Source organism: Micropterus dolomieu, linkage group LG13, assembly GCF_021292245.1.
Source record: "Micropterus dolomieu isolate WLL.071019.BEF.003 ecotype Adirondacks linkage group LG13, ASM2129224v1, whole genome shotgun sequence".
Taxonomy (NCBI): Eukaryota; Metazoa; Chordata; class Actinopteri; order Centrarchiformes; family Centrarchidae; genus Micropterus; species Micropterus dolomieu.
In genome coordinates this window covers 20,031,885-20,056,531 of record NC_060162.1, presented here as the reverse complement: position 1 = coordinate 20,056,531, position 24,647 = coordinate 20,031,885, and the positions used below count along the sequence as shown (strand labels likewise).

Sequence of the window (24,647 nt, the reverse complement as noted above, 5' to 3'; positions counted from 1 at the left end):
CAAAACAACAAAAGACACGGAATGCATACTGTAACTCCTCACAGTATGGAGTGGAGTTACTCTTTCAACCTCCCAAAAACAGAATTCAGATGTAGAAGTGTTTGCTAAAGCACATACGGTAACAAATCTGAGAAAGCAAACCCTGCCCTGTTTCTCTCTGTTCAAAGGCTGCCTGTTTAACAGTCTCATCTGCATACGAAACTGTAAGAAAAACACAAACATCTTGTAGATTCATTAATTGCTGGGAGTGTGTTCTACTCTGAAAGCTTACTGTTAAGTTTGTTTACTTAATTTTGCTGTACACATGGACTACGCAAAAAAAAAAAAAAAATAAAGAATTACTGTCAGCGCCAGTGATGTTTTTATTCTGAAATGTTTAACCAATGGCAGAAATTTGCATATCACACAACTTCATCTTCCTGGAAAGCAAAACAATCATTAAAATGAAAATCAGTTAAACCTTCTACAACCCTAAAACTTTGTTCTGTTGCAACAGCACAGTGAAAACAGGCCGTGTACAGTTAGCTTCTTCCAATACATGGTGGCAGGATCACAATTTATCACACTAACACCTTCACACCCCTGTGTGAATAGGCGTACAAAGGGAATGCCATTTTTGGCTGCCACTTTTATGCTCAGCCTACACCAGAAAGGAATGTCTCATGAAACAAAAATACTGTTTTAATCTCTACTGCTATCCAAACCAGCTCCATACAGACACAAACCACATTTTCTGTTCCATACTCAGCAAGTCTGTTTATTTATGGAAAAGTGGGAACACATTTCATATTAACGACATATGATTCTAAACCTTGTGAATAGTTTAGCACATATTCACCTGTCCACTTTGTTTTCTCCCTGTTGCTTTCGATTTCAGTTGTAATATAGTTGTAACATATGCTTATACTTGGTATACAGATGATAATGCTGATAATATATCCACATTTCAAAGGGAAAAGATACATTACTATAAATTATGTACTTCAATTTGTCTATTCCCTATAAATGAAGATTCTGTGCTTGATTTCAAATTTGCAACTAAAACAATTTTTTCTAGAACCGCACCACAGTGTATATTAACAAAGGTGTTGCACATGCAGCTAATATACCGTGAATAATGTATTACTGTTAGCATCATCAATGTGTGTTCCTTTTACTTCAAATAACCATACTTAAGAATCACAAGACTACGAGTCTAAAGCCACTCCAAGGTTCTGTGAGGCTGTACTGTGTATCCTAAGCATCCTAAAGCTCACATTGACATGCTGAAGTTTATCAGGTATAATGTTTATCATGGTCACAATCTTAATTTAGCGTATAACATACTAATATGTGCCAATTACCAGTAACACAAAATACAGCTAAGACTGATGGTATTGTCATTAGATTTGTGGGTATATAATTTTGTCCTAACCAAGGTATTGGACAAATGTAAATTTTAACACGATAATGGCACTAGATTAAATGTTAAGGCATCATCAAAGCAATCCTTCCTAAGGGATACATGAACAAATTACATGATTATACGTGAGATATTTCAGTTTGAACCACAAATGTCAACCCTAAGGTGGCGCTGGAGGAAAATTCTGGAGGTCACCAAAGCCATGGATAGGATACTTTCTTTGGTACAGGCCTTTATGCTCCCCAAAGTGGTGGAAGGTCCATGGCAATCCCTAGAGCAATGCTGCTAGCAAGCTAAAAAAGCAGTATTTTTTCAGTCCAAGAGCCCATGATTAAAAAAATACATTTCTTTATATACAAAATATGCATACATAGCACAGAAAGCCATATGATTTTTATGAAACTACTGCAGATGTAGTGTAATTCTGAATTTTCTGTGTAATTCTGAAGTTCACACATTTATAATCTTCCACATGTACATCCCTTTTGAGTACAGTAGTAGTGCTCTCAAGTATAGTACATAACATCTTCAAAACGGTGTTCCTTTCCCAAAATTATTTTTTATTACTCATGAGTACAGTCTGTTTTTGTGTGGCCCTGACATAAACAGCACCCATGTACTACAGCCACAGATCTGTTACAGTCCGTGTGACTGTACAGACTGTGGCAGTATGACTCCAGGCAGGCCAGTGGCATACTGACAGCTATGTCCTAATGATCTCCCCCACAGAGACTCAATGTCTGACAAAGTTAAAATAGAGATGGTGCTCACTTTGTTACACAGCTACTATATTTTTACCATTTGATTATAATGAACTGATCATAATTATAATGAACTGATAGCTAAGAGATATGCTGGTTGTAAAAAGCAAGCACTGGGTTGCACCAGCTATGTGTAAAGCGTGATTTGTACTCTTGCGTCGGGTCTAGCCATGCATTTATCCTTGTGCATCGGTGTATCCATTCTGTAATTACACCACCAAACGCCAGTTGGCGGTGTATTTTTGAGGTTGGTGCATATCAGGCTACGGCATAGCCTAGGCTACTGCGTAGGGTACAGGGCTACACCGTCGATTCGACACAGAAGTATAAATCAGACTTTATTTCTCTCCTAAGTCAGGATATAAAGTCAATACTAGAGGCTAGTAACTATTAGTTAGTTTGTAACTAATCAGCTAGGCTACTAAAAACTAACAGAGAGAAGAGAGCAATGGAATGCACATGACAGGATTCACAACTTGGATTAATTTTTTTTTTATGAAAAACTGTTTTGATTCTTTTGATCAGAACAGACACATTCGGACTGAAAGAGCACTTTAAAAGGTAACAGGTGTCTGCACTTTTTTTTTTCTTCATCTCTTGTACCATGCTGGTTACACCGGTAAATAAGAATTATACTTCGGGGCTCGATGTTTCCATTAAATGAAGTGAACGACTGAATTGTGGAGAATCTAACCGTTCTAACGATGTGTAGCAAGTCCATACAGACATATTGATCATTCGTTTAAACATTAATATTTGTATTAACGATCAAAGCAGCTTAGTAGCAGCTACAGCGGGTGACTCAGTGGGTTTGAAGATGTTTTACACATCCAAAGAACTTCTATAAACACCAGACCAGGCGGTTAATCGAGACCTGCATTTATTTGTCAAAATGAGTTCCAACACCAGGCCAGTAAACGGGCTATTTGGGACTCAGCTATTAATTGAAGTTTTACAGTAGTTGGGATGTAAAGGCAAGTTGTCAATCAACAATCAAAGATAGAGTTCCATTGTCATGTTAACCATGCACATTAGCTTTATGGCTGCAAGTGTCACTTGGAATTGTGGCACATCGTAATGAGCTATCTCATTTCAATATATCAGGTTTCTACTGGATTACTGTGCAATAACATGCAACTACTAAAACATTATGCTGTGAGGCAGAAAAACTGCAGTTTTACCATTAGTGAGTATAATTCTGTGACACAGGATTTACACCATGTGTAACTATCCATCCATCCTCAACCGCTTATCCTTCGTACAGGGTTACGGGGTCAATCCCAGCTTACATCGGACGAAAGGCAGGTACCCTGGGTTTGAACCTGCAACCTTCTTGCTGGGAGGTGACAGTGCTAACCACTGCACCACCGCGCCGCCCCATGTGTAACTATTTAGTTGTTATTAGAACAATGTTGCAACTCATCTCCGTGGTGGTTCGGCTTTTATTTAGTTTTATATAAGCTAGTTATACCATAATAATTTACATTATTACTAGTTTGAACGTAGACACTGCTGCTGCAACAGGCTGCAGGATTTACTATAGGATCTTCTGGAGGCATTGTGTGATGAATTCAATTGAAAATCAGATACATGAAGTGCTCCCCTAAAACCACTACTGCCTTGCACACAACCAACCACCCTCCTCTTATATTTAAGCCAGTGTCCATTGCATGTAATCATACAAGCTGTGTTTATATTTATTACACAGCACATACAGACTCACTCATGTCATGTACATGTGAACTAAATCTCTGCATGTACTGTTCAAGAATTTGTAGAGTTTTAGTTCATTGCTTGAGACCGACACTTGTTCAGCAGGGCATTGTGGGAAGAGACAAAACACTCATGAGCTACCAAATAATAACACATTTCAACTTTCTGTGCCACAAAGCTTTAAGCTGCCATAATAACTGTTCTCTGGAATTTGTCTGAAATTTCGTTGTGCCACTGAGAGTCTAGTGTGCACGTCTGAAAATGTAGTAATTTAAAGACAGCACAGAAGAAGATTGGAGTGGAGTGAAGGAGAAAAAAAACACAGAGGCCCTTGGTGCCCGTGGAAATGGCAGTTAAGGTCGACGATGGGAATGTTTGGGCCCGTGTCAGAGCAGAACAGCGGCTGTATGAGAGCAGCAAAGTGCTGTGGGGCTCTGGGGAATACCCTCTACTAAGCTAGGGGGAAACACACACACACACACGCACAGTAAAAAACACTCTTAATAAAAGAATAAACAGATCCATGCACACACTAAAGCACACAATACTAAAAACAAAAACTATGTGCATGGATATAAAAATAAACAAACAGGCTGAAGATAGCAACCCATAGGAAACACACATGCATGTGCACTCACAAACCTAAAAAGACCAAAAATGTGAACATGAACATTTTTGAACATGAACGTGACAATGATTTAAAAAAGTAAAAGCAGCAAATTCTCATATTCAATTTGTTGTTTGGCACTTTTGGCCAAATGATTATCAAAATTACGCAGACAAATTTTAAATTCATTGTTTTAGCACTACTCCATACACACACACTTTCCCCTCTCACCTTGACAGGATCCGTTGATTTCCTCAAATCCTGGCTGGCACACACACTTCCCGATGGGCACCAGCCATTCACCCTCGGTGCTGCAATGCATCCTGGGAGGCTCGTATAAAGGCAGGGAGTTATTGACGCAGCGGCCCACTACCTCCACCAGCTGCGAGGCCTCTGAGCCCGGGATGGTGTCGGGGAACTCGGCTAAACTCTTCACCAGAAACGGGCAGCGTTTGTAGAACACACGCACAGACACTAAAGCTATACAGGCCCCCAAATCCTGAAATGCAAGGTAGAAGCCCTTCCGGCTCAAGGGACCTAAATCGCGGACTTCCGTGTTGAGCTTCATCACGCGGTCCCCTAGGTCTAGCTCGGTAAAGCTCTCGTCAGCTGCTATGGTGTCAATTTTGATATATCTGCTCTCCTTCATAACCCTGTCTTCCTCTTCTGTCATCCCCGTTCCATCTCTCATCTCTCCATCCTCCATTTCCTCCTCGTCCCCATTCGTTTCATAGTAATACATGTTAAACGTCTCCTTGCAGGTCCCAACCCCCCCAGGCAGGCTGTTGCAGTCTCTCAGGGTGAATTTGAGCTCGATGAAGACCCGCTGGGCACCCTCGGTCAGGATCCAGTTGGTGTGGAGCCAATTGTTCTGGTTCTGCTCCATGACCCGGCACACTTGGTAGGTGTGGATGGGAGCGTAGTCCTCGTCTACTTCGCCGATCTCCTCCCACTGAGACAAAAAATATCATATCAATATGTATCAAAAAATTGTCACAATAGGGAAAGATAAAACTAACAGGATCACTTCCCTTTGGTAACTGGGAAGTACAGCTGGGTATCGAACATCATGGGTTTTTTTGCCACTGACTGACCGAGGTGGAAGACATATTCAGTTACTTGTGTGTGTGACATAATCCAACTGAAAAAAATCCCACCACTCCCTTCTGGCCTCCCTCCAAAAATCTTAACACATTTTCATGCACAATGGGTGCTGACTGTGCGCAGGTAGGGATGTGGACAAGCGGGTAGGCCAGCCAATAATTTCATTTGAACCAAAGTAAGTGATTGGCTGTGCTTATTACAGTCCTGCGACAGCCCCAGAGAGCGGAGTTATTCATTTTTGTGACAGAGCATTTGACTTATTGATTGCTGTCGGGATTTGAACAAATGACAAAAAAAATGCTAATGTCTAGTCTACCACTCCCCACCCACCTCAAAGAGCATAGGATAGCTACAGTGGCTGACACAGGACAAAAGATGTCATCATCTGAGACAGCAGAGAGTAGCCAGTCAAGAAATGAAGAGGGGAACCAAGCTTAAGGGGGACCCGCAGTTATGTAGAAATAAACCGCTCATTCTAAGGTATTAAAAACATAAAGGTTCATTATGTAAGGTCTTTATACACCACTGAAAACATAGTTATGGATATTTTATCAGTCAGTAGATCCTCCTAAATATTACACACTGGACCTTTAAGTAAAAGTACCAATTAATAAAAGCACAAAAGTAGCAAAATGAACTTAAAGTATCAAAGTAAAAGTACTTGCTCTATAGTAAATCATCCTTTGTGACTGGTATATTATCATATCAGACATGTGGTCATGGTGAATCCCAAACTGGGGTAGAAAAGAAGAAAAGTTCTGAAACACATTTTTATTCATATTTTGGACCTTTTTTGTGACTGTGTAAAATACTGGATTATTTTACCCCATTGAGCCTCGAACATTTGTTGAAATGAAAATATTTAAGAAATTTAGAGTTGAAATGTCATTTGATGGAACTGTCATCCCCTTAGAGACATCTGCTTTGTGTCTGTAGCTTGTCATGTGTTTTGTTTATGCAAAATCCCAATCTGAAAAGTAATTAGTAAATGTATGTAGTATAAAATGGAGACAGTCTAGTAAAGTATGAGTACTTCAAAATTGCAACAGACAATTTCAGATTTAAAATCATAATTTTTGCAATTTCAGTTATTTATTTAGACAAAGTTCTTGTATAGCTCCTTAGACAACTTTTAACATCTGAGAACTTTTGGCTAAGTTTGTTAAAAGGTCTTTTGTTAAACATGCTTATAGTATTTTGGAATGTTAGGTAATCATATCTAGCACTGGGAAACTTCAAATCATACCCAGATGTACAGAGAATTGAGAACCTTGGAAATGTTGTAAGAATGAGTTGCAGCAAAGGCTTAACAGTGGCAAGGAAATTATACAAGGGGTGTGTGATTGTGTGTGTGTATGTGGCTAGGTGTAGATAGCAGAATAATCCTCATCCCTTCCACCTCATTTCCTTCTATTGTAATAGACAGAAAAGAATGAGATAGTGTTATAGCGTATATATGCATTTACCCTGGATGAAGGGTGGAGTTGTAGTCAAGGAAAAAAATAATTACTGTGCACTTAAACGTGTGTTCATCTATGCGTACTGTATAACCATACCTCTAAAAGTGTGCGTATGAGTGTATCTATTCCTGCCTGTTCCTATGCATATATGTAAATGACAGTGTTCAGGCTTGTGTGTGTGTGTGTGTGTGTGTGTGAGAGAGAGACCGTCTGCATCCATGCCTCTGTGTGTATCAGACAGCAGCATTAATTCCCTCTGCATGTCTCATGGGACGTGGCTATTATCTGCATCACTAGCACTCTCCCATGGCTAATACAGGCGCTTCATCATGTCACTGTAATATGGCCAGAGGGACCAGACTATGATCTGGTGTTATAGCTTAATAGCCCATATTAATCAATCCTTGCTGTAGCCATTGTGTACAACCTTCTGTCTTTGCCTTTTCTCTCGCTTCTCTCCGGCTTGTTCTCCATCTGTCTTTTTTTCATCCCCCTCTGCTTTAGTCTGCCTCTTTTGTTTTCTGTTATCATTATGTTCCTGAACCATTTGTGTATCTTTAAGAGTAGGGATGCACTGAATGCCGAACGCAGTACAAGTACATTCAAACTTTTTCCATTCATTTTGCCTTTTTTTTTTTTTACCATTGCATAAATTAAATTGTCAAAATGTGATTTTTACTCAGTGTTTCCCAGAGGATTTGGAGAGACTATGGTAGGTGGGTCCAAGGCCCTGAGGGTCCGGTAAAGGGTCCATTTACTTTTAATGTACACACGTAATACGTTTTATACTTTCTGTGAATATAATCCAATTAATCTTATTTCCATACTGTATAGACTCCTAATATTGAAAACCGGATGATGTCACATGTGTATCCTCGCGCTAAATTCATCATATATAAATAATAAATAATGATGTATGTGGTTCTCGTATCGCGTAACATGAAGACTTCACAGACTCTCTTCAGGTAGGACTCTCATACTGCAACACTTGTCTTTGTAAAGAAAGAAAATGACAGGATAAAGACGCTAACTGTCAGCTTGCACTGGTCCGTTTCAGTGGATTTACCATAAAGGCTTGAATACGTGTGCACTCCAAATTTAGGTGCGGCTAGCTTAATCGCCTTCCTAGAAACAAGTGACAGAAACACTCAAATCAGGTCAGACTAAGAAGTCAGCCACAGATGGAGTGGATGTGATAAGAGACAATTCAGCAGAACAGTGTCTTCAAACGACGATTTTTGCGTCTTTCTTGGACACTTTAAAATGCTTCCACAGGGCCAACATGTTAATGTAACTTTTTGATAAAATTTATTCGGTCTTTTGACTGAACACCAAAAGTGCTTTTTTTTGTGCTATTTCCGGATGATTAATTTCGGTGGACGATTCGGTGCATCCCTGTTTGAGAGTCTTTGAGTTTCAGACCTTGAGACTGAGGGCATTATAACCAACTTCAGTACTCAAAGGGCAGTTTGAGGGTTGACACTTAGTTTAAGAGTTAAGGTTAGGCTTACAGTAAATGCATTACGTTAACGAGGGTCCCGACAAGTGCACTGCAGATGCAGACAGATCGGTGCGTTCTAGTGTGAGTCCCTATCCCTAGTCCCAGTCAGTTCCAGTGCAGACATTAAGCCTCTTACTGGTTAGATCACACAGATCCACCAGCCTGTTCTGAGATTTACACAGCTTAACACACCCACACCCACACCCCATTATTGGTAGTCCAGCAGGAGTTTAACAGATGACCTTCTCTGGTTTTGCCTGGAATCAAATGGCTTCAGTATTTGTGTATAAAGCGGGCCTGCCATTGATGCCACTGTTGCTACTGGAAGTCCTCCCACTCGGCAGCTCTACTGTATTACCAGTGTTGACACTTGCTTAAGCTAAATCTTTCAACAGAGTCATCAGACAATGATTTAAAATGAGCCACTTGCAAGTAAATGAGCACTGATACACTCACTTTCCATTAAAGTTAGAGGAGGTTTCATGAAATTATATCCTTACTTCCCTGATGTGATGCATTTAGCAGGAAGTTAGGAGCTAGACGTTAGACAGCTAAAGTATAAAACAGTGGTATTATTGATGGCAAAAAATGCTTAAAGCATAGTGCCTATTTTGTAGGATATTTAACTAAAACTTGGTATTAGGTGGGCCAGTGTGAAAGGATTATGTGACAGAATGATTTACAATTCATATGGATATCAAAGAATTAATTTGAAAAGTTAATTTCATTTTGAAGTTTATTACAGTACTACAGTATTCCATTTTCAGGACATTTCATTTACAATAGTTTGTTATCCATCCATCCATCCATTGTCAACCACTTATCCTGCGTACAGGGTCGTGGGGGGCTGGAGCCAATCCCAGCTGACATCGGGCGAAAGGCAGTTCACCCTGGATAGGTCGCCAGTCCATCGCAGGAATAGTTTGTTATATTAATGTTTATATTAGAATGAGTATTAAGTTTTGTCACTGTTTAAAACTATACAGCGAGTAATATTAAGAAGTGGTATGCAGGTAGAGGATACTGATCGTCTCTGTGGGTTAATTGTTCGTCGATGTGTTGGTAATGCCTCGGGGCTCCAGTAGTGGGATCGCGCTTCTCTTCCTCATTCAATAGAGACAACTGAAGGCGAGAGCTGCATGTGTGTTTCTTCAAACTTCTCCCGTTACTATTCCCCTTTTAAGGTAATTACCACTCACAAAGCACTGTCAACTTATGAACACATGTTGATACCCCATTACAGTGTTACTGTGGTTTTATCTGAGTGATTGAGACGTTCTTGCACGTGTTTGTTGTTCAAAGAGTTTCTTGTTAACTGAGACGATGTGTATGCTAGCAGCCGGAGACCTCATGGCTCCGTCATGTCCGAGTCCCGCCATACATGAGTGTTTACTTTGTGGTTGGTATTTAAGCTAGTTACTGTTACGTCTACATATTTTTGCTGTAAGGTTTATGTGCATATTTATCACTATAAGGGCGTAGTCCATGTCATGGCTGAGACAATGAATAAGTGGATATGTTAAAAGTACATCTCATTTTAGTGTTATATGGGAACTCAGTTAAAAAGGAGTATTAACATATCATGTGATAACTTTGGTTAAAACTATTTACATTTCATTTGGTAATTTAGTTAAAAATACAATTTAGAATGCATTAAGAAGATACTCATGGTGACTGTGGTCCTGCGTGCATGAATATTGAATAGATCTATGTTTTTGTATACATTGTTTAAAAAGTAATTCAGTACAGACGAGTGAAGGTGAGAGCTGCGTGTGTGTTTCTTCAACCTTCTCCCGTCACTATTCAACACAACACCAGGGCCTCCGAGGTCAAACACATGACTCGGTGCAGGGAGCAACATACAAATGCTGCGTGAACAGCATCACCCATGCTAATGTGAGGAACTACAGAAACAAAAGCATGCACTAGCAGTGTACCTTTTAAAACCCAACTCTTTCCATGTTCATTTTACAGTAGATTTATTTCCACTTTGCCTCTTTGTCTCTGAATGATTCTGTAAATTCACCATATATTTGTTTTAAAAAGTGTGATATTGAAATATTCAGTGCACCCAACTTCACTTTTATGCAATTTACACAACCTCTTCTTAAAGGGTCATTTCACCCAAATTCCAAGAAAAGGGCATTTTGTATGTTGCCAAACGCATACATTCAGATTTACCCACTGAATGTTTTTCTGCTGTTTCCTTAAAACAATCTCCCAGTTCTTCAGAATAATGTGCAGTTTGCTGTGGACAGCTCCTACAGAAATTTTTGACAGCAAAGAATGTGAATTATCCTGAACAAGCAGGACATTGCTTCCTAAAGGGCTGTTTCTGAGGTATTTTTTCAAACCTCCGAGCAACATCAATAAAGTCCATTTGCTCACATTAGGGTGGCAGCTATCATTATGATGTTTTTGGGGTGATTTGGGAGAATTCATGCTTTAATGTGTACACTTAAAAAGCTAACAGATTGAGAGTTTGGTCCCAGTGGTGTTAAATGGTCTCAGTAATCGGAGGTTCTTAATTTCTCACGCAGCCCTAACCTCTTTTTCACCTCTGCATGTTTTTTTTCCATTTCATACTCTTACACTGAACTGTCTCTATAGGCATCATTCTAGCTCCTCATTAGTGTGTGTGTTTATTTTGTTGACTATTATGTGTGTGGGAGTGCGTGTCTGTCCGTGTGTCACATCCGTCAGCAGACCCCCTGCGGCTGTGCTGAGTGCCCTCCAGGCTCTAAGTCTACAAAGCTGTCTCCAACTTATTATTTCCACCCATTACCAATGACCGTCGCAACACTGTAATAGAACTGTCCCTCGCACTCCTTAACCATACAAGAAATCCCCCTCCTTTTTCCCCCTCTTCCTACCTCCATCTCATTCTCTCTAATATCCCCTTTTTAGTGCATTATCTCTCTGCCTTTCCATTTCATCCATGTCTATCATCATTTTCCCTCTATGTGTCCTCTACTCTTCCTTTAATTATCCACTCTTATGTCTAACCCAGAAATACTGTTTGATCGCCTCTCCACCCCATCTCACCCTCCTCTACTTGCAGCTTCTGACTTGGCTCCTGTCTTCTTTCTTGTCTCCAAGTTCTGATTCTCTCCTTCCTTCCCTGTCACACCTATCCTTAGCTAATGTCCAGCATTCTCTTATCTTTGTCATCATTTCTGTCCCTTGTCTTCCCTCAGCATTCTCAGCTCTAAGGCCCCATCCACACTACTGCGGACCTTTTGATACATTTCCACCTACTGTCCAGACTTAAACGGCAATAAAAAGACATTAAATGGAGAAGTTTGAAAATGCTGCCAACCCCATTTTTCGTTTTAAAACTCCGGGTAGCGTTTTAGTACAGACTGGCAAAAACGGAGGGCTTTAGAAAAGATGACGCAGACGCTCATGTTTGGCTCTCTGATTGGGTCTTATCAGTCATGCAAAGCAGAAACACGATGCTACTGACAGAGTTTTTGATTTGGTAATTTTATTAAAATATTTTGTACTGTGCAAATAACACTTATAGCCTACACTTGTAGCTACTGTGCGTGTAGCTGTTTACTTTGCGACGACTCCCAGTCTGTTTTCCTCCGCCACGGCCGTTCAGTAAAAGTCCCAGCTCATTATTGATCCATGGAAAAAAATATCTGGTGCTGTTCTTCATCTGTAGTACTTTACTCTTTCGCCAAATCTTCTGTAACTATGGAATAAACCATCTGTGTCATGTTTACACTGGCACACGCATGGCCAGTGTATGTGAACAGCCACTAGATGCGCATTTTCAGTCATTTGATTATAGACAGAGATCAACTCTGATACGCAGCTAAAACACTGGTGTGGACGGAGATCATATTTGTTTTAAAACTCCCTTTTTAAACAAAAATGGGAGTAGTGTGGATGGGGCCTGAGCAAACACTCCAAAAACAGCCACTCACCTTCCTCAGTAGGGACAGACAGTTTAGGACCTTAACACTCCAAGTCAACTTTTACCTGTCATTAGGCCATCACCTTTAATACTACAGTAGCTTGCTGCTATCTTTAGTCAATTGCGCTTGCGGTATCAGGGGAGGCAGTCAATGAAAGAGAGTTCTCTAAATGGTTCTTCAGCCTAACCAATTTTTTTCATAACATAGCATAAGACTGTGGGCAAATTAGGGCTGAATGATGATCTCCTCTTATCAATTTCAGCTAGGCAACTTTTGTCTCAGCAGCGGCGTTTGAAAGACAGACAGCTGTTGGAATCTCCCAATTAAACTTTTAAGCACTTGATATCATTGTTTGAGCTTATCATCTGAAAAGCTCTTTATCCAGTTTTCAGAGAGGGTGAGGTAGCGTGTCCTGTCAGTCAATGAAGCTAACAGGAACATTAGCTTAAGCAGCTTGTGCAAAGCTGCCAACTGTATCAGTGCTCATCGGTCTAATATCAAAATTTTGCCAGACATGAATTTAATTACGTCATAAAACAACATATACATAACATACTTGGTCAAACCCAGTTTTACAATATTACCATATATGTAGCCGTTATCAAAAAGTATACTGTAAATCAAAATGACCTGCTTAACATAGTTTTGAAAAACTATGTAAACCACAACTAAACTACAGGACTGGCGTTTAATTTATTGAAAATGATCACAATTAAGTTGCAATTGCATTGATACGGACATATTCTCAGTTCATATTCTGAGCATGTATCAAGTCCATTCTAACAGTGACAGTGGAGGTGAAAATGGTGGGCTGATTGTCTTTGGTTAACACCGAATCTGTAGGTTTTCTACTGCCCCTTTGTTCTCATGCAGGCTCAGAGCATGGTGCATGTCAGCCGCCAACTAGCCATCAGCTACACACTGTTTTTTCATTTAATGAAAGTTTTAACAGAAGAACTGAGGTGATGTAAGGCGACACCAAAGAGTTTCATCAGTCAGCAATTGTCAGTGCTACATTTTTCTAGGTCAGCTTGGTGTGTTCGGGCCTTTACAGGCCCAATGGACTTTGTCTACTAATGTTCGGATAAGAACAGAGCAAAATGGCTCTTGGATTTGTCAGACTGATAGGAACTAATGGAGACAGATGGATTTGACAGCAAAATAATTTATTTTGCATTTTTCATAATGTGGAATCCATCCCTTTAGTGGCATCTTCCTTTGTGACTTTTTTTTACTTTATTCCCGTCCCTTCAAAATGCTTGAAGAAGCAGCAGATAAAAGCATCCACCAAATAGCATATGATGGGCAGCCCACCCAATCTCTGAACAAGCACTCCACCAATACAGTGGGAACAGTTGGGCCATATGAAATCCGTATTTATTTTTCCCCCAAATCTGTGCTTTACAATTTAAGCACATTTTGTCATCAGAAAAAGTGATAATATAATTATATAATATAATCATGTGGTGGACTAGTAAAATTTCAACAATTCAATAAGAAAATATAAAATAAACTTTAATTTTAATCACTATTACTATATTAGATGCAGCATGAAAATATGCATATAGAAATATTCAAATGTGCAATAATTTATTTTATTATTATTATTATTATTACTACTACTACATCAAATATTTTATTTATTGTTGTATTAAAATGTGATTATCTGTGATGAAATAAAGCAATTGTGAAATTGATAAACCCTGTAACTGCCACACTGCCATTGTGACCACTCAATTCAAAGTGCTGCCACGCAGCTGAGGCACTTTATTTACTCTTTGATGTGAACTGGAGCATTATGTTCACTGCTGTGAGATGGATATCAGTCGTGCGGAAAAAAAACACAAGAAATCCCAAAAATGAAAATCAAATACCTACCCAACAATTGAATATTCTAATATTCGGGTCCAGCCCTATTACAAAACTTGACTGAATGCAGCTTTTTAAATTTTTCTATTGGAATATCTGACTCCGACCATACAGCCATGAAGTCTTTAACAAGCTTATGTCTTGCATCTGCCGATGTGGTTGCACTTTTGAGAGTTTACTGAAGTAATGAGCTCTTGCTAGCATGCCGACTTCGATATGATGATGTGTGAGCAGGGGGTGCTGAGTCCTGCACTGAGTGAAACACAGAGCAGAGAACAGAAGCTGTGCCCATAAATGACACCAAAAAGGTAGCAGTATAGTTTTTTCTGTTTGTTTGGCTGTGCTGTACAAAAAAACGCATTTTAATGCTACAGAAACCACAATTTAAATAAAATGCATCCATAGTTTGGCTGACTCCACGATATTCCGCGTTTTACAATTGATTCCACTTTTATTCAAAGTCCCTGTTTTCCATATTGCGGTAATCATGGGCCTTAGAACAGGTAATAGAGGTATTAGATGACATATGGTTGTCAAATATTCCCTATGGGCAAGTTGTTCAATGTTTTTCTCACCTTCATGTTTCCTTTTTTGTCAAACACTGTATTAATATTAATGCTTAGTACAAACTTTCATTAACCGACTGCAATCCTAATTAAAACTGCTGCAAGCAGCAATGAGGGGGTGCTTGTACCTCCCACGTCGAGGTGTGGACACTGCACAGGAGAGTTAAAGCCAGTCTTTGATCTGGATGATAAGGACATTCAGCCTCTCTCTCCCTCTGTGTATTTGTTTTTTCTACACTCTGAATGTTTTGTCCTACTATGTGTTTGTGTGTCCTGTCCTCTCTTCAGCTTGCTATGGTGGAGAGGAGGTGGCCTCAGATCCTACTTAGGTGGCGCAATAACTATGACTCCAAATTGGCATGTAAATGTCCCTAGTCTGGTACTTGTTAATTACATCTGAAATTTGGGAAAGATCTGATGATGGAGAGCAGAGGTAGCACAGGTACTAAATGTGAAACATCAAAACATGGAAATCCAATGCCATGGAAAAGAAAACTCAAAAGCGTCGCAATTTAACACCGCAAAGGTCTTTAGATTGCATTGCCCAAATTTGAAGTCAATAATTCTCTAGGATATATGGGCAAAAATAAATCAAAATTGCATATTATTGGATTGAGGATATGGCTTCAAAGGGCTTCCTTCAGTACTGAGATGACACATCGCCTCCCAAATTTTGTAGGGGGCGCTATCATACCATTATTCCACACCCATGCTCACGAATTATATCAGAACACACAATACATCCCTTCTGATGTCTTTGCAATGTTTAATGAGTTTTCAAGCATCTTTAGCCTCTCAAGAAACAGCTTTCTGTTTTATGATGAATAATGCCTCTCCATGGCAAATGAGTTTATACAATATCAAAAAACACCAGCTTCACAGAATAAAATCATCATGGTCATAAGGCTTTTTTTGCAGAAATTTGAGATGGATCTGGTCAACTTGCTAGAAGGAGCCTATCAAAATAAAATAAATGTCATTTCCTGTTGCCAGGAAGTGACCCAATGACTATGCCTGAATATATATGACCATCTACAGTCCATCTACACACTACTTCCTGTTTCATGGCAAAGCATAAAAATTTTGTCCACGCCACTGGCACAACAATTGCCAAAAACTCAAAAGCTTCACACTTTAACATCACAAAGGTCTTCAGATCGCACTGCCAAAATCTGAAGTCGATTCGATGAATTCTCTAGGAGTTCATTAAAGTACGGAGCCTGTAAATAGCAAAAAATGCCCTAAAATTGGATAATAAATTCAAAACAGCTGACTTCCTGTTGCTGAGTATTGCTTCAAGAGGCTTTTTTAAAAGTCTGGCCATGATGCATGTGCCTCCCAAATTTGGTACATCTGGGTGAAACAGAGAGGTGGGGGCTTCTGTTTTGCAGAAGTAAAACAGAAGTGGTCGCTGCTCGGTCCTTAATTATGAAATTTTAAAATAGCATCTAGTGTTTTTTTACCTGTAGTCAAATGTAGAACTTTAAGTAACTTTCGTGGTTGTTTTCTTCCTTATGACCCTGTTTTCTGTATCTTCAAAATAAGTTATGAATCATGTTCAACATTCTGCACTTCTTAAGGCCTTTATAATTTCTGTTTATAATGCGCTTGTGTATAAAAAAAGAGAAGAAGCCCTAACTCTAAACACTAAAGTTCAAGGAGCTTGTCGTAGATGAGGAGAGAAGGGTTTTCAGTGACAACTTAAGCTCTTAAACCAAAATATTAATGTTTTACAATCTACAGTCTTCACTTTCAAGCAACTGTGTCAGTATCATGCTGTTCATTGAAACGTGTCATAACATTTCAAGGTCATCCATCAATTTTCAAACACTTTTTAAAGCACCTATTTTATTCCATCTCCTTTTTGCTTAAATGCATGTTTCAAGAACTTTCAAAGCACATTGAAGCAAACGCAGTGGAGAGAAGATGGTGAGATAAAAAGACAAGCAGATGACAAGAATAAGAAGAAAATGAGGATAAGGAGTCAAATGAATGTTCAGGGACAAGGAAGGATGGGAGGGACAGGGATGAGAGCTGAGCCAGAAAAAAAGTGAAGAATGAGAGGAGAGACGATGATAGGGATGGAGGAGGAGAAAATGAGGGATGAAACAAACCATCTGGAACATGAGACAAAAAAATAAATAAATAAATAAAACAAACAAACAACTTCTGTGCCTCCTCAACATCTTATTTAGGAAGAGTGCTGCTGCCAAGTGTGAATGTGTGTTTGTGCGTGTGGAGAACGTGCAAGAGTGTGCTGCAGATTGGGTTGTGCCGTACAAATACTGAACATCGCAAGAATTATAATGGCAAACTTATAATTTAAAATGCCAAACAGGGAATACAATTTTTATGTCAGACATGTTTGTCATTTCAGTGTCAGACAACACGTTCAATAGAAACATAAAGACATTTTAATCACCTTAAACTGTAGCTTATTAAAACACAACAGCTAACGAGACACAATGTCATTATGAGATCCTTATGTTCTCTTATCACGTCTTTTATTTTCTCTCCCTCCCTGAATTCAGTTATTTATGCAGTTGCATTGTAGAAACCGCACACCATAATCACATCTTCATTAATATGATTGCGCATACGGCTGCTTTTGTCAGCACTATCTCTCCGATCTACATACAGCCACAGAGTGGGCTGTGATTTGAATAACCAGGGGCTGAGAAAACACTATGGTCAGCACTATTGGTCCGGCGTGTATAGCTGCATATTTGCCAACAGTAATTGTGACTATATGAGAGATTTTCCATGTGGATCAAATTATTGCACAAATGAATTACTGTTTAAACCAACCACAGCATTATCAGTCCCCTCAAGGTTGGGGAATTACCTTTTTCCCAGGAAAGGTGGCAGATTTGGCTGTGAACTACTGTCTCATGAGTCGAGATAGTGCTGAAACTCCAGAATACGTTAATAGATTTTTTAAAACTCTATATCATTTTCATTAAAATATATTATAAAATACCACAAAATAACTATTTTCCAACTGTCTTAAGTCATTCTCTAATTAGCCTTCACCCTGGAAATACTTGGTTGCAATATTCCATGGCAACTTTCAATATCTTATTCATGAATTGAATTTACCCTGATAATGGAATGGGAGTTCTTGGAAAGGAAATGACCTTTAAACTTTATAACACAAATGAAGGGCCTGTACTTTAGTGTTACATGATAAAGTTACAGGTGTCTTTTGTCATACACAGTAAGTGAGTTTACAGTCTAAACCACCTAAACTGTATTAGCTGTTTTAGATGTGACACATGTTAATGTTAAGATGAATGATTGGATTTAAAGAATCTCCCGAAAATACTACAAAGATATTTAAACAACATAGCTTTGATGTGTTTTCATGTTATAAGGTATATTAACTGGGTCAAAAACAGTAGAAAGTAGAAACCATGTGCCTCCAAATGACAACCAATATCACCACAAAAGCCATAAAAGGTAATTTTAATCAACAAGTGAAACATCTTTGCTATGGTCATACTCACCCCATTCTTAGGATAGGCCACCCATCCTAGATCTCCCATCACAGAGCGAGAATCCAGCAGGTTCACTGTTAAAATATTTAAAACACAGACAGTCTTGAGTATAGACAACCAACCAACCAATGAATCAAAACAAAATCCAAAAAGGACATATCTGAGATTTTGACTTCCAAGTCCTTTAACCCAGCGTCTAACAATCTCATAGTGTGTTTCCATCTAGACGTGCACTCAGTAATGTGACCAAAGATTAAACCATTATCAGTCATTATAGGTATTTAGCTGATAAAGGTCATATTGTCCCAGGTGCATAACAATTGTTGATTGCCATGCAGATTCAAATGTGAGTTTTGAGAACTGACATAATCTTAATCACAAAATGAGGATAAAGAAAGAACTCGTAAATAATGTAAATTCACTCCGGAGCTGTTCCTCAGACCAAATCTTGGGACAGGTACTGTAACGTAATTTCTTATCCATTTCTTCATGGATTTGCGTGTCTCTCTTATAGGCAGACAGAATAAGGAGCACTTTCCATTTGTATAAGGTAGTAAACTGGTTTTAAATGAAGACAGATTTTTAGTGCATTGAAGTGCCAAGTCACTTCATGGGTCAGAGTTGACATAACACTTGGCATAGCGTGGATTGTTGTGGTAAGAACAGTGGCTATTATCTAGTCACACTCTTTACTAGAGCTGCACTTTTGTGTATCTTGTTGACCAAAAACTGCCACTCAACTCTATACTCCAAAAGTGCTCTCAGCTCAAACTGATCTATTAAAATCCTCCATTCTCAGCCTCTCTGCTTAAAGCTGTCAGGGGCAATTACCTGACCACTGCACTCCACAAAACATGTTTCCAACTCCTCTGACAGTGTAGTCTTGTGAGTTGTGACTTATCTTCTCTATCAGTGTGTCCAAATACTTCTACAACAAAGCCACAAAAGTTCTTGTCAAATGTGTACCTCGCTGAGGCAACTGTGAGCTCAAACAGGAATTTGTGGACACATTGGAAGCAAAAGTCAAAGCCATGAACATGTCGTCAGGCAACTTTTCTTTGGTGGCTCTGTGTTTTACCACAGAATATACAGTTTGGGATAAATGTAAAACTTGATGATGATATGGCATGGAGCTCAGCTTGAAGCCTGTTCATGAGAATGCTGAACGACAACTTGTCCAAAGTATGTTTCAGTTACTGGATGATGTTTTTACACAATGTAACACAAAGTGAAAAATTCCTAACCAGCATTTTCACAGGCATTGAGTACAGTAACGCATCAATGAACATATGGTGTATGTCCTTTTAGGCTCTCTTGCAACAGCTTCAAAACTCGTCTTAGTTTGCCATGACATGACATGCACCGTCATAAACGCGACTCAGCTTTAGTCAGGCTGGAGTTCAGTTTTCTTAATCTTATCTATGATAACGTTTGGTAGGCTCTGTGTCTGACACAGTGTGTACTCAAACAATAAAAGAGAAAGTCCAACTGAATGACCCATTGTCAACCTTTTGGTCTCCATGAAAGGGGAGCAGATTAAGAGTTAGACATTTGAGAGTAGCACTAATAGAAGCAAAGCAGTGTCTGTTACATGCTAGGTGGTCTTAGAAATCTCCCTTTTAGAATCTATCCAGGACACTTAACCACCTGGCCTCATTGCATACAGTAACTTCACTGTGCATTTTGTGCTTCAATAAAACTTCAAGCCAACCAATATCACCAAAATCAGGTGCTGGAGACTGACTGATTCTTCGAGGCATGCATTTCATATAGTTATTACTAATAGTACTTCTTCTAATGGTATGCTGCATCAAGTTGAGGGCTGGGTTTATGCACTCTTTTCCCTGATATAACCACTGTCGATTTCAACTGTAGTTAACAGCCATCTTCTTTGGTGCACTAAGCTGGCAAATAATGGAATATCAGCTTTTCTTGTTAATCACAATCATAAGAAATGTGCCCAATATTCTTACATGCCAATTCACAATATTAGTAACTAACTCAATTGAAATTTTGGGATTGGATATGTTAATTATTTTCCCACAGTAAATAACAAAATAACATGCAACATGCAAGTGCTCAATAGAGAGAAAGCTGGGCACATTATTAGATGTTTTGCCCCTTTCTTTGTTTGAATTTCATAGAGCATCACAGACCAGCCAGGTTGAGAATATGTTGCTGACTTAACATTGCAAGTGTTACTTTGTACCGCTGTTTACAGCTGCCAACTAGAGAAGTTTCCTGGCGTAACACTGATAAAGAGCAAACACCAACACTGTTTGTCAATCATCCAAAGGTTTAATGTCATAAATACTGTCCATGTCAACATATGAAGCGAGAGCTAGTTCCGTAACTGAGACACACTCACTATGCAGCCCCTCCCAACACACACACACACACACACACACACACACACTAGTCTTACTGTCTCCACTGCTCTGTGGAGAATAATAAAAGATGTCCTTAGGAGGCGATTAGACAACTAATTAGGCCATAAAGAAGAAATAAGTGATGCTGAACTAGATCATAAGGGATGTGTTACCTCTTTCACTCTCACTCTCTCTAAGGATCAAACCACCTAACAAGTTAGAGCTCAGCCGTGACAGTGATCTACAGAACGTATTAATAAAAGTCATCACCACTGAATGAATGATGTGATTTAAAGTCTTGCAGTGACATTATTTCAAGGATACTCTAAGTATTGCAAATATGTTGAAGAGTTAGTGGATTTTCAGCATGGGGCATACTTATAAAACTTGATAAAACTTGAAATAACAACTTAATATTTGATGTGAGAGGCACAAGGCTGCCTGGGTATTCATTTTCAATTGCACACTATTAGCAATCTTGTAGGTGATGGGTTTAAGTCCCAACTTGACCTCAGCGAACGCAAATACAATCTTGTCTGAAACCATCATACCTCCTATTTCTGAAACCAATGGTTAAAGTATTAAACTTGTAATTCCCATAATGCCTTAGTCTCTTTAGTTCTTTTTTTATTTGGATTGTGGCATTTACATGTTAGCTCGAATCGCTCCGGGGTTAATGGTCTGTCTTAACTCTCACGCACAGATACACAGGCAAACATGCACTTCTCTCAAGCCATTTACTGTAATTAACCCAAATCCACCAGCCTCGTTTGATCAACACCATTACCAACAAAAAGCAAAGTGATGGGTTTTAAACTCTAAAGTGTAGGCTCATTCACCCCAGATCATCCTCATTAGTCAGACATTGTTAATCGAACACAATAACAATCTCTGAAGCAGATGTTAGACATCCGGCTCTTTCCTTAGTATCATTCATCAGTGATGGAGCCTCACTGCAAGATAACTGTCCTCACTACTTGAGAAATGTTAATATACTGTAATTAAGGAGGCAGCATAACTTTTCTTTGTTCACTTTTTTTCCTTTAATTTGGGGTACAAACTTAGCATACATATGCAAATTAAAGGTGCACTTTAATTTAAAAAACTGCTGGATGAGTTACGTCTGTGGGGACACATCACGCTGCACAACTCAGCATGCAGCCTGATGTAACTCTCTTTATTAAGACAAAATTTGAGACTGGCAAGTGGCCAAAGTCCCTAATGATTCCTGAAAGATATCTGAAACCTGATAAAAAATGGTGTAATCTTACTTTTTCAATTACAATAAATTACCCCAATGAGAGAATAGCAGTTACTTTAATTATGGGGTTCACCCTCCTCTCCAATTATTCATGCAATGTACGATTCTCCATTGCAATGCAAATATGTGCCAAATGAATCTGAAATTTGTGTTGAATGGCAGCCTCTGGCAAAAGCTTCTCCAGGGGTTAGGTGTTTTATGGCTTTATTTGATGTGTTTTGTATAAGTAGCAGAAGTTTGTGGTTTTTCAGTCAAATTTCACACTAGCACATTAGAAGAAGAAGTGTCTGAAGAGATCCAATGCAAACTTCTTTCACTCTCTCTCTCTCTCTCTCTTTCTCTCTTCATTCACTGCAGTCAAAACACTAACTTAAGATCCAGTCTGCCATTGATTCACAATCCTCACAGCCTGAAGCTTGAAGGCTGTGTTTTAACCAAATGGGAATTCAAGTATTTCAAAATGCAGTTATCAGTATTGGTACTTTGGAAGTAATATACTCCTTTACCTGATTTTGGTGAAATGTTACACTTTTAACTCTTTTGTGGGATTCCTTTGTCAGTTTGCACCTGTGTCAAAAATCACTCAATCCCATGAAGCACAAATAGAAAAGCCCAAAACCCAAGTGCAGTGAATTATTTCAGAGTAAGCTGATACAAAGACATAATAAATTCAAGGTGAATGTTAACTATTTTTATATTTTGCCACAGGATGCACACACACTTTTGTGAATCTAAACTCTGACCAAATAAATCTGTCATGTGAAGAATAAGCAGGTTGATGAATCGTCTCTCTTTCCCGGATAATGCTGTCTAATAGCCCCAAACAATGGCATTCATCTCACGCTGTTAAATGTTGCTGTCTGCTACAATGGCGTGGGAACAATTTCGATTAACTGTTTCATACATTTTACTCTTTTCCCTTTTCTTATTTTAAGCCACATCCATATTTGGCATTTAGTAGAGGGGAATGCAGGTGCATTCAGTTAAGATGAAAACTGATTAGCTAACAGTTTGCAATCCACTGCACTGAATTGTCTGCGCCAAATTATGATTCCAAATAAAACTGTTAATATCTGAGAATTAAGAGTACTGCAATCTGAAGTCGTTAACTGTCAGGCATGTTGACAGGATTCACAAGTGAAAGAATTCAGTCAGCATCTTTAGAGGCAGAATGCCAGACTAGACTAAACCTAAAATAACCCTTTAAGAGAAATATCGCAGCGAAAGCCCAAAAGTTCACATTATTTTAAGAGATTAAAATAAACCACCGAGTCAATTAAAACTGACTTATACCACAAAACCAATTCAATCAAATGCAGAATTCCATTAGGGGTATTTATCTTTTATTTTTTTTTTATTAAATACCACAAAGTGTGTTAATGTCATCTCAACAGTGTGAGCACCTTACACGCTGCAAAACGTTTAGGACTAGTACTGTGATTTTTGCAGCACTCCGTGCGTCTCACGGCGCTGTCAAGTCCTCAAATGACTGGTTATCTGCAGAGACGCACGTTCTGTCCAAAGGTCTTTTTTTTATTTCAGCTTCTACCGCTTCGGAAAACACAGTCATTACAGACGTGGGGACGCAGCACATAAATATTATGTGCTCAAATACATTTGATTGGCGACCTCCTTTTTGGTCAAACGGCGTTGGAAATCTACAGCCAGCCAAAAGAAGACCGACGGTCTGGGGCAGAGGTAGCCTAGAAGACGGACCTTTAAGCGGTCAGACTTGTCAGTGACGATTAAAGCACAGCCGTGCACCAAACAACGGTGTTATTAACCCGAAAGTGTCTGTGCGTGTTTTACCTTCGTTTGCGGGGATGCACAATGCTCCGAGCAATGCCAGACTCCAAACCCACGTCCATGCCACCAGCCGAATGCCACAACTCCACCAGCGAGACTGCATGGCGCATCCAAAAAACACAACTGGTAACAGGGGGGGGGGATATTTTTCCTAAACAACAGCAGTTTCGGTCACCATAAAGCGGGATACCGTAATAAAACCATCTGTATCATTATGCGTCCGCGCAGAGACAGAGGAGCTCATACTATGCGGCGGGTAGAGGAAGGTAGCCTACTGGTGCGCTCTGGGTTTGGGGAGGCGGGCAGCGCGCCGGGGGGCGGAGTGAAGCGCAAGTCTCTCCAATCACGGACCCTCCACAGGTGAACCCTATTGCTGTGGGACTCGTTACTCCAAATGATAATGGATTAATCTTCACTCTTAGTACCACTTCAAAATGTAACGTCGTTTATTTATGGTAGCCTACCTATTATGGTACCTAAGCTTTTCGAGCTTGTTAGTTATAAACCTTGTTACTCTAGGTCCAGTCATTAAAAAAACATTTAATGATGAAACTTTTTATGCTGCTTTCTGATACATGCCTCCACAATGAATTGGAGGATGGGGATTGTGAATTTCAGATTATTGAGTTTTTAAGAGCAGAATGTCACAAGCTTGGCATTTTATGATCAATAGCTTAACTGTATTACCAGTGAGATGTGTTTAGCCTAATATTTCATCAGTTATTGGAATATCACTCAAAAAATAAAAACCCTCTTTATCCTGATGTAGCACCCCAACTCTCAAAAGTTAGGACTGTGAATGCAG

General features: G+C 39.3%; 1 protein-coding gene across 1 annotated transcript; it reads right to left on the bottom strand.

The window, feature by feature from the left end:
* Positions 1-1,672: 1,672 nt before the first annotated feature.
* Positions 1,673-24,071, bottom strand: LOC123981722 (ephrin type-A receptor 5-like). Its single transcript, XM_046066818.1, has 4 exons — positions 23,846-24,071; positions 18,416-18,480; positions 4,715-5,435; positions 1,673-1,695 (listed from the first exon to the last, which is right to left on the bottom strand). Exons 1-4 carry the CDS (start codon positions 23,943-23,945, stop codon positions 1,688-1,690), a joined length of 894 nt encoding a protein of 297 aa, XP_045922774.1. The 5' UTR covers positions 23,946-24,071; the 3' UTR covers positions 1,673-1,687.
* Between the last annotated feature and the right edge of the window lie 576 nt (positions 24,072-24,647).

Bases quoted from the DNA above. Each gene is read 5' to 3' on its own strand.
- LOC123981722 (XM_046066818.1), bottom strand. From the start codon at position 23,945: ATGCAGTCTCGCTGGTGGAGTTGTGGCATTCGGCTGGTGGCATGGACG. The intron at 18,481-23,845 runs GTAAAACACGCA...ATATTTTAACAG, and splicing joins GTGCATCCCCGCAAACGAAG to TGAACCTGCTGGATTCTCGC. The intron at 5,436-18,415 runs GTGAGTATGACC...TTTTTGTCTCAG, and splicing joins TGGCCTATCCTAAGAATGGG to TGGGAGGAGATCGGCGAAGT.